The following is an 11,263-nucleotide window of genomic DNA, read 5'->3' on the forward strand; positions in this document are numbered from 1 at the left end:
GGTAATTAATATAACTAACGACTTCAAACTATTTCCTAAAAATATTTTTCACTCTTTTCAACGCCGGTATTAGCTTTTTGAAAAATTAATATATACAGGGTGAAAGAATTAAAAAAGAAACAAAATATTTTTACATAAAAAAACATTAAAAACACAAATTCCGGTAAACCGATTCTTCCGGTTCAAGACCTCGATATTATTCATCAAAAAAAACCTATATACCAAATTTGGTTAAAATATGATATCTCGTTCAAAAGTTATCGTTCTATTAGTAACATATGTATACTCGCCATTTTGAATGCCCGCCATTTTTGTAAAAGGAACAAAAACTGAGATGGCCTCGTATCTAAATTTGAACCTCTATATGTGTAGTATATGTGGTCCAAATTATATGCTTCTACCATTAAATGCACAATAATTCTTATAATATTTGCACGAATCTGCCGCATATAGGTACATGTGAAGATACGTTTTGCACTTAATAAATGGTAATTAACATAACTAAAAAGTTAAAAATATTTCCTAATAAATATTTTTACGCTCTTTTTAATGGCCGTATTAACTATTTAAAAAATTAATACATACAGGGTGAAATAATTGAAAAAAAAACATATTTTTAAATAAAAACCAGGAAAAACAAAACTTCTGGTAAACCGATTCTTCCGGTTCCAGACCTTGATCTTATACATAAAAAAAAAACCTATATACCAAATTTGGTTGAAATCTGAAGTCTCGTTCAAAAGTTATCGTACTATTAGTCACATATGTATAGTCGGCATTTTAAATCCCCGATTTTTATAAAAGGCGAAATCTGAGATGGCCTCCTATCTAATTTTGAACCTTTATATGTGTAGTACAAGTGGTCCAAATTATATGCTTCTATCAATAAATGCACAATTCTTATAATATTTGCACGAATCTGCCGCACTAACAGTTATAAATGAAATTATGTTAGTATCAGAATGAGCATTTTTAAGGCATTTCATATTTCGTGTTTCAGAATATAATAATAGAATTTTCAGAAGAAGGTCTCAGAATATAACCGTTATCTTCTGAATATGGCCCATCGCTATATCCAATCGCTGTAAGGAAAAATAAAAAGGATGAACTTTTAAAAATATTGTAAAGTTTGTATGTATTTAAATATTTGAAAATGTTTAGACTTTTAATATACAGGGTGTTTAAAAAAAAGGTAACCCCGTCTCTAGGGTAGGTAAAAAACTGAAAAATAATTGGGGTTTGCTTAGTAAAAAATTTTGTAACGCCATACGTTTTCAAGATACAGGGCGTTGAAAAAAAAATATTTTACGCATTTTTTACGATTTTGCCGAAACTACTGGCAACATTGTAATGAAATTTTACACGAATATCTTTTGGAAGCTGATACATCTCATGAATTTGTTTTTATATCTGATTCTCATAGAGGGCGCTAGTTACACGGATCGTACTAAGTATTAGTCAATATAACTTTTTTAAGAGTATAATTATTAATCAAAATTTCAAGTAAACTTAAACATAATTCAATTCTACACGAAAAAGGTACTCTTGGTATAACTCGATACTGTGTACCGTTTTCGGAATATTTTGATTTGAAAATTATGAAGTAATAATAATTGATGCTGGTAGTAATGATAAAGTTCTAATAAGTATACCTCTATTTTCTCCAAGCGTGCCATGGAAATCTGACATTTATTGATTGTTATGACGATAAATCAACAATAATTAGAGATTAAACCTTGTTTCAATTTTTCAATTTTCAAAAATGCGTAAAATTTTTTTTCTTCAACGCCCTGTATCTTGAAAACGGATGGCGTTACAAAAATTTTTTACTAAGCAAACCCCAATTATTTTTCAATTTTTTACCTACCCTAGAGACGGGGTTACCTTTTTTTGAAACACCCTGTATATTCTGAAACACGAAATATAACATGTGTTAAATATGTTCACCCCGGTACTGATTTGTTAAATTGATAAACATAATTTTTATAATTATAACTGTAATAACAACTAGTTTCTACGTTAACAAAATAAACAGAATAATTAAATGTTGACGTTACGAATTGTCCGTCACGAATTTGTATAGTTACGAACTGTCGCCGTTACGAAGTGTCGCCGTTACGAACTGTCGCTGTTACGATTTGTCCGTTACTACTTGTCCGGTTACGAATTGTCGCGTTACGAGATGTCTGGTCACGCTAAAACACTCTTTATATGCAATGCTTTAAGACAGGGATTCTCAATATGTGGTACATGTATCACTAGTGGTACATAATATTCTTATTTGGAGTGGTACACAAAACACAAAAGCACAGCCAAAATCCACCATATTTGTAGTTAGTTAGGTTGCCTAACTTGATAGGTATTTCAGTTAGGTTGTACCAGGAATAATTTTAAAAATGTTGTGGTACATGACTCAAAAACATTGAAAACTACCGCTTTAAGAAAAATGTCTTAATTTGGGAACAAAAAATACTATAAAAAAATAATAAAAATAAAAATTAGTGACTAAAAATACATTCTGTAGATGCTCACATCACTGGCAAGACACGTTTTAAATCCCCAAGACTTAATCAAGTTTTTTACTTGCGAATATAATATGCCTAATTTTTAACTTCTTCTAAACTTGCTAAAATAAATAATAATTCCCAAAAGCTCCACCTTATTTGCGTTTAAAATTGTCGTTACATTCTCGACAATACAGCTTCCAGCAATTACATAAGAGCAATCAAACCACAATTGTCTTGTAACGGCTCAACCGTTTTCCCTTTTCCAGGGACATCCACCTTAAGGATAAGGGCAATAGTCCCGAGCAATTACTCCACCCCGAGCAGCAATTCAAGACCCTCGTGCTTAATGAACCTCATCATCGCAATTATAAAATTCCTCATTGTCTTTGGCGGTTAATTTTTGGCATGCAATTTGTCGTGGAAACGACTACAGACCCTCGAAAGGTCGAACGGGCTAACCAGGCAACAGGTCATGTGAAAGCGACCGTATGAAAAATAAAAGTAGCTCCATAAAACGTTCTGTCGCTGGAACAATAGCTTCATTTATTCATGGGAGGTAATTTAGTGGTGGCGGGTGAGCCCATTCATAGAAGGCCAGTCTTTTACGGTGCGAACGACGCTACCGTCGCGGCGCGGCGCCCCTAATAAAACCGTCCGAGAGAGCCGAAGCCGATGTATTTTTGCTCATGAACAAGTATGTAATGGAACAAATACGTCGTCAGTGTATTACGGCCAATGACGTAGATTCCAATTTTTTCTTTAAAGGATATCGCGAAAAATATGAAAAGTGGTTCTCGGAACAATAATTCACCCGGATGCAAAAAAAAACACAACGGAGAAAATTTTCAGTATTTCAAGTATTTCAGTTTTTCTATTTTTAGCCCTATTTTTTAATTATGATTATTTTGGAGTTATTTGGTAATACCAATACGAGGAAGTGACTTTGATAACTGTTATCATTATGTCATTTACACTTACATTTTGTATACATATACAGGCTCATGGCTCGAAGTGTCAAGATTGTACGAAAGCCGTTGCTCTGGTTGAAGGTAAAGATGGTTGAAATTATGAATATGTGGCTAGAGTACTACACACTCGCCGCTCTACCATCCAAAAGGTAGTGGAACGTTTTATACGAACTGGAACAAACAAGCGTAAAGCGGGAAGTGGCAGGAAGCGCAAAACTACTGCTTTTGATGATCGTTTAATACCAGTCAACGCTTTGCGGGATCGTCATTTGACAGCGGTGCAAACAAGAAATCAGCTTCTAGAGGTTCAAGGCAATACTGTAAGTATATTTATAATTCGTCGAAGATTACGTGAATTTGGTTTGCAAGGTTGCAGACCAGCAACTGGGCCCAAATTACTTCCACGGTACAGAGTGGCTAGACTAAATGGAGAAATTTTCTTTTTACGGATGAGTCGATATACTCTCTTCACTCATCAGATAGGAGAAAACGAGTAAGGCGTCGAACTTGAGAGAGATTTGCGGAGTGCGCTTTCAGTCCCCGCGTTAGCCATGGAGAGGGTTCGGTGACGGCATGGGCAGGAATATCCCGAGAGACGCATACTGAATTGATATTTATTGAGGGTTCGTTGACTGTACATCGGTATATTGAGGGAATTTTAGCGAATCACGTAGTACCCTTTTTTCAATATATCGGCGATGATTTTCTATTAATGCAAGATAATGCGCGACCCCACTCGGAAATGTGTGTATAATAATAATGTAGTAAAAATGCCTTTTACAAAATTAGGCTTTTATTCACATAAAACTTGACAGTAGAATTAATTTGAATGACAAAACAATTAATCAATAAAATAAACAATGACAAAAGAATACTAAATTATACTACATTCACCCGGCCCTATTTTTGAACAAAATCTTGCAAATATCGTGGTTTATTTTTAGTTCTAGCTGATTTACGGCTAGATTGAAAATCTGAATTTTCCAATCTTGGTTCATGATTATCATCAGGTACTTGATTGGGTTCTTGAATAGATAAATTTTCTATGTCCTCTGGTATTGATTCAGTAGAGGAATTCTCTAGTGTATTATTTGGACTTTCATTTTCATCTTCATCATTATCTTGATTCAATAATTTCAGGTCACCTCTAGGAGCTAAATGCTTCGTTGAAACTGTACTTTTCTTTCCGTTTGGATACTGTATTAAGGCGTAATCTGAGTTGGCTTCTAAAAGATCAACCTCTTCAACTAAAGGATCAAACTTACTTTTTCGTACAAATTTTCTTAGTAATACTTTGTCTGAATCTTTAAGCCATGATGGAATAGAAGTTCCGCTAGTTGATCTTCGCTGATACGTAAACAAACGTTCATGAGGTGTACAATTGGTTGCTGTACACAATAAACTTCTTATAGAGTGCAGAGCATCTGGTAGAACAGTCTCCCATTTAGTGATGTCTAAATTTTTGGTTTTCAATGCTAGATTCACTGCTTTCCATATAATTCCATTGTATCTCTCGACTTGACCATTTCCTCCAGGGTTATATGGTGTTGTTCTACTTGAAGATATTCCTTTAGAGTGTAGATAATTAATAAATTCTTGTGAAGTAAAGCTAGTTCCCCTGTCAGAATGTATATATGCCGGCATTCCATATAAACAAAACATTTGATTCAAACATTCAATTACTGTCTGACTGGAGGTATCTGAGCATGGAAAAGCCCATGGAAATCTTGAAAATTCATCAATGATTGTAAGCATATAAGAATTTCTAGAAGAACCGGGTATTTGACCTTTACAGTCAATATTCAATCTTTCGAACGGAGCTGTTGATTTAATTAAATGTGCATCATCTTCTTTCCTATAAAATCTGGGTTTAATTTCTGCACAGATTGGACAAGAGGTAATTACGTGTTTAATTTCATCTAAAGAATAAGGTAAATTTCGAATTTTTACAAAATGGTGCATACGAGTAATCCCAGGATGCGATAAATCTGAATGTAATTGATATAACTTGCTTGTATTATTTATATTATTGCATATTCTTGATAGTGCATCAGCTGCATCATTAGCCTTTCCTGGACGATAGATAATATCATATTTAAAACAAGAAAGCTCCAAACGCCAACGCAAAATTTTTTCATTTTTGATTTTACTTGTATGGTTTGTATTAAACATGAACGAAACTGATTTTTGATCTGTGATTAGTTTGAATTGTCTTCCTAAAAGATAGTGTCTCCATTTTTTCAATGCTTCAACGCAAGCATATGCTTCTTTTTCAATTGCAGAATGTTTTCGTTCAGAATCTGTAAGGGTACGTGAGAAAAAAGCAACGGGTCTTCCAGATTGACTCAGAGTGGCAGCTATAGCAAATTCAGAAGCATCAGTTTCAACAATGAGAATTTCTTTTTCATCGATTGTCCATAGAAGTGCATTAGCTATATCAGTTCTCAACTCCTCAAAAGCAAAAAGCAAGTCCGGACCTAATGGAAATTTCTTGCAATCTATAAGACCTCTAATTTTTGCTGAAAAATTATTAACCCATTTTGAGTAATGTGAAAACATTCCAAGTGCCCTCTGAAGACTTTTAGAATCATTCGGAACTGCTAAATTTAGTAGAGGCTTCAATCTGTCTGGATCAGGTTTCATTGTAGTTTTCTATTGTATATCCCAAAATATTTATAATTTTTTGATTGTAGTGACATTTATTTTGATTTAAAGTTAACCCATATTTTTTAACAGCATTTAAAAAATTCTGTAAATTTAAATCATGTCTATCTTGATCCTCACCACCAACTGTTACATCATCTAAATAAGCGTAAACACCTTGTAGATTTTCTTTTTTTATGATAGAATCAATGGCTCTCTGAAAACATGATACTCCATTGGTAACCCCAAAAGGAATACGACGGAATTGGTAAAGGCCTCCACTTGCCTCGAAAGCTGTAAATGGTTTGTCAGATTCGTTAATTGGTATTTGATGATATGCGTATTTTAAATCAATTGAGCTACAAATTTTATATTTTGCTATCTTAGACACTAGTGAATCAATATTCGGCAACGGATAAGCATCAAGTAATGTGAATCTATTTATTGTTTGAGAATAATCAACTACCATCCGACGTTTATGATTTTCGTTTTTAGTTACCAACACTTGGGCCCTCCAAGGTGATTTACTTTCTTCAATAATTTCTTCTTTAAGGAGACGTTTTATTTCTTATTTAATAAATTCTTTATCTTCCTGTGAATGCCTGCGAGATTTAGTAGCAATAGGGTAACAATTTTCTGTTAAATTGGCAAACAACGAAGGTGGCTTAATTTTAGCTTCAGTAAGACAGCATATCTTAAGAGGTCTTCTTGGTCCTCCAAATTTAACTTCTAAGCTTTCATGTTGGTCCAAGAGCTGTGAGACATTTTTGAGTAGGTATTTTAGGCAACCTGAAAATTTTTCAGGTGACTCTTCCATGATAACCTAATACAAAAATGCCGGTCTGGCTGGAGGGTAGCGGTTATTTTCCCCAAAAATCCCCCCAAAGTTAAACAAAAGGGTAAAATTGTTATTACAAAAAATATCATTGACGTGACTTTAAAGTAAATTTAAATATTAAATATAAAGAAAATAAACAGGCCAGGCGATTTAAGGGCGATTTTAACTCTGCAAGATACTTGCATGGGCGCCCCAGGATTATTTTCAGGGGATGCATCTGAACTTCAGAAGATTTCATCTGAATCTGTACATACTATTAACGAGTATAAAATATACAACTATACATGCATAGCTATGTATATTCCTTCCGGACAGGGAGGTGCAATTGTTATTTTGACAGGGTATTTTTAAATATTAAAAATAAATATTCTAAAAAAGACAGGTTTATTTTGTTGGAATTTTCCAACTGCCAGGTGATTAAATAAATTACGCGTGCATAAAAATGAAAAGCGCTATAGGTTAGCAGCAGTGTGAGAAAGATCGTATATCGATAGCTGTTTGCGTCCTCTGTTGTAGCTAGAAAAATCACGTGACCTTTAGATATCCATGTTGTTGTTTCTCGAAACGTTAGAATAATTATTATATATTATAGTTTTCTAATTTTTCTTAATTAAAGAAGAAAAAAATACGTACTATACAATAGATTTTGCAAATATGATAGAAAAAAGCCAAATTTATTATTATAAAAATATATAGGTAGAAAAGTATAAAACTATAAACTAAATTAATTCTGTGTCCGAATCTTGTACTTCTTCTTCAAAATCCACATCTGAGCTTAAATATTAATTCTCTTCTTCTTCGTCAGACTCCCCTCGAGACTAAGATTCCTCTTCTACATGATCTGTAAATAGTTGTAATATGTATGTAGAATTATTTAAAAATTAATTAGACATTAATTAGATGAGTTGCTACGTATTCTCGGTCCATTTATACGGAGTCGAAGCCTGGACAATCACGGGTGCATCTGAAGAAAGACTTGCCATTGTGGAGATGTGGAGTTATCGAATAATGTTAAATATATCATGGACACACGTAAAAAACACGGAAACATTAAGAAAGATGAAAAAGGCAAAAGAAATACTCAACACTATGAAGGAAAGAAACATGACCTACTTTGGTCATATACTAAGAAATAAAAAACGTGATGTGATTGGTTATATAAGGAAAAGTATTAAGCATTTTATGTAAGCATGTGTTGAGTATTTCTTTTGCCTTTTTCATCTTTCTTAATGTTTCCTTGTTTGTTAAGTGTTGTGTCCATGATATTTTTTACATTATTCGATAACACCACATCTCAACAATGGCAAGTCTTTCTTCAGATGCGCCCGTGATTGTCCAGGCTTCGACTCTGTATAAAAGGACAGAGAATACGTAGCAACTCAATTAATTAATCACTGATTAATTTTTAATTAATTCTAAATACATATTACAACTATTTACAGATCATGTAGAAGAGGAATCTGAGTCTCGAGGGGAGTCTGACGAAGAAGAAGAGAATGAACATTTAAGCTCAGATGAGGAGTTTGAAGAAGAAGTACAAGATTCGGACACAGAATTAATTTAGTTTAAAAGTTTTATACTTTTTTACCTATATATTTATAATAATAAATTTGTCTTTTTCTATCATATTTGCAAAATCTATTGTATAGTACGTATTATTTTCCTTTTATTAAGAAAAATCACTTAAAAAACTATAATATATATAATAATTATTCTAACGTTTCGAGACACAACAACATGGATATCGCCAGGTCACGTGATTTTCTCGAGTGAACGGACTCGCTCAGCTACAACAGAGGACGTAAACAGCTATGGGTATACGCTCTTTCTCACACTGCTGCTTACCTATAGCGGTTTCATTTATATGCACGCGTAATTTGTTTGATCACATGGCAATTGGATAATTTCACCAAAAAAAACTGTCTTTTTTAGAATATTTATTTTTAAAATTAAAAAATACCCTGTCATAATAACAATTGCACCTCCCTGTCCGGAAGGAATGTACATAGCTATGCATGTATAGTTGTATATTTTATACTCGTTAATAGTATGTACAGATTTAGATGAAATCTTCTGAAGTTCAGATGCACCCCCTGAAAGTAATCCTGGGGCGCCCATGCAAGTATCTTGCAGAGTTAAAATCGCCCCAAAATCGCCTGGTCTGTTTATTTTCTTTATATTTGAATATTTAAATTTACTTTCAAGTCATATCAATGATATTTTTTGTAATAACAATTTTTACCCTTTTTTTAATTTGGGGGGGGGGGATTTTTGGGGAAAATAACCGCTACCCTCCAGCCAGACCGGCATTTTTGTATTACGCTATCATAGAAGAGTCACCTGAAAAATTTTCAGGTTGCCTAAAATACCTACTCAAAAATGTCTCACAGCTCTTATACTATGTTGTTTCATAATATCTTGACCCAAAATCACATCTGTACAAAGATTGGATAAAACTAAAACTTTTGTTTGATCATATTTTTCTTTATCAACCTGAATGTTTATTAAACAATAGCCTTGAATATTAGCTGAGAATGACATAGATGCCATAGAAACTTGGACCCCTTGTATTGGAAAAATTTTAAGCTTATTTTCAATAGCGAATTCATGATCTAAAAAAGTATCTGAGCTTCCAGTGTCTATTAAAGCGTTGGCATCAATTTGGTTAACTGTTACTTTGGCTATACATTTTGAAAGCGATTGAGGTGTTTCCATTGAAGAAGCGATTACCACTGTAGATGCATAAGTTGATCTCGTTTGACTTTTCTTTGATTGCATGCACATTTTAAACCAATGTCCAATTTTATGACAGTTTTGGCAAATCGCAGCCCTTGCTGGACATACAGATCGAGGATGTCTTGGATGTCCACAAAAATAACAAGTCTGACCAGGTTTTGTTTGAACAGAAGCTAAAGTAGTTTGTTCTGAATTTGGATGACTACAAGATGCTATATTATTTAATGCTGCATGATATGTATCAGATTGTTTTTGAGAATCTTCTAAAGATCTAGATTTAGATAATGTTTCGTCCAAAGATAAAGAACTAAACTCTAGTAATCTTTGACGTATGTTGGATTGAACGAGACCATTAATAAAAGCATCACGAATATAGTCATTTTTATTTTCTTCTGAAGAAACTGCTTTAAAATTACAATTTTTAGCCAAAAGCTTTAACTGTTGAGCATACTGATCTATAGATTCGTTTATTTGTTGTTTTCTTGTAGCTAGAATATGTCTTGCGTAAATCTCATTTGTAGGTTTAATATACAATTCTTCCAAAATTTTGATAGCAGAAATGTATGTTTTTGCTTCGCTTATGTAATCATATACTGAATGTGAGACAAAATTGATTAAAAGCATGTACTTGTCTTTATCTTCTAGCGATTTTTCTGTAGATTTATTGCTTTCCAAAAAATTCTTAATTGTTTCGTACCAGTGTTTAAATTATTTGGCGGCAGTTTGGGAGTTTAGATCAGCCTCTAGTTTATCAGGTCTAAAGTACTTCTCCATTGTATATTTGGTATATTTATGTGAATAAAATTGTAGTAAAAATGCCTTTTACAAAATTAGGCTTTTATTCACATAAAACTTGACAGTAGAATTAATTTGAATGACAAAACAATTAATCAATAAAATAAACAATGACAAAAGAATACTAAATTATACTACAACGTAGTACCCTTTTTTCAATAATATATCGGCGATGATTTTCTATTAATGCAAGATAATGCGCGACCCCACTCGGAAATGTGTGTAACGCAATATTTAGAGGAAGGTGGTATTAATGAAATGAACTAGCTAGCGTGTTCGCCAGATCTGAACCCAATAGAGCACGTTTGTGGCATTCCTGGTAGAAATATTACAGGTCGAGAAGTCGCACCAGCCTCAAAATTAACGAACTTCGCTTGGCTCTAGAAGACGAATGGCAAAACATCCAGCAAGATGATATTCGCAACCTCATAGACAGCATGAGCCGACATGTACAGGCAGTTGGAGAGACTAGGAGAGGCAATACAAAGTATTAAGTTATTTTTTAGTAGTTTTTCTTTGTTATTTGCCTACTTAGGTTAAGTTACATTTAAGTTGTATTTTTGTAGGTTTTGTTATTGTTATCATTGTTCATTAAAATCCACATCATGTCGTTGCTTTTAATCAATATTTAAATATAGTGCTTCTGGGATGTCGATATGACATTCCCTTGATATTAGTCACCAAAGCTCTCATCGTCGTATTACAAATTAATACAAAATATAATGATAATAATAGGAAAAGTTGTAAATTGTGGATGGGAAAGTCATTTTGCTCCT

The 11,263-nt window shown here is 33.3% G+C and overlaps 1 protein-coding gene across 1 annotated transcript; it reads right to left on the reverse strand.

The window, feature by feature from the left end:
- Window positions 1-1,031: 1,031 nt before the first annotated feature.
- Window positions 1,032-10,316, reverse strand: LOC126890333 (uncharacterized). Its single transcript, XM_050659201.1, has 2 exons — window positions 9,345-10,316; window positions 1,032-1,082 (listed from the first exon to the last, which is right to left on the reverse strand). The coding sequence occupies exons 1-2, from the start codon at window positions 10,314-10,316 to the stop codon at window positions 1,032-1,034; spliced, it is 1,023 nt and encodes a 340-aa protein (XP_050515158.1).
- Window positions 10,317-11,263: the final 947 nt, after the last annotated feature.

The sequence above is a fragment of the Diabrotica virgifera genome, chromosome 8 (genome assembly GCF_917563875.1).
Source record: "Diabrotica virgifera virgifera chromosome 8, PGI_DIABVI_V3a".
NCBI lineage: Eukaryota > Metazoa > Arthropoda > Insecta > Coleoptera > Chrysomelidae > Diabrotica > Diabrotica virgifera.

Bases quoted from the DNA above. Each gene is read 5' to 3' on its own strand.
- LOC126890333 (XM_050659201.1), bottom strand. From the start codon at position 10,316: ATGCTTTTAATCAATTTTGTCTCACATTCAGTATATGATTACATAAGC. The intron at 1,083-9,344 runs GTGAGACATTTT...TTTTCCTTACAG, and splicing joins AACAACATAGTATAAGAGCT to CGATTGGATATAGCGATGGG.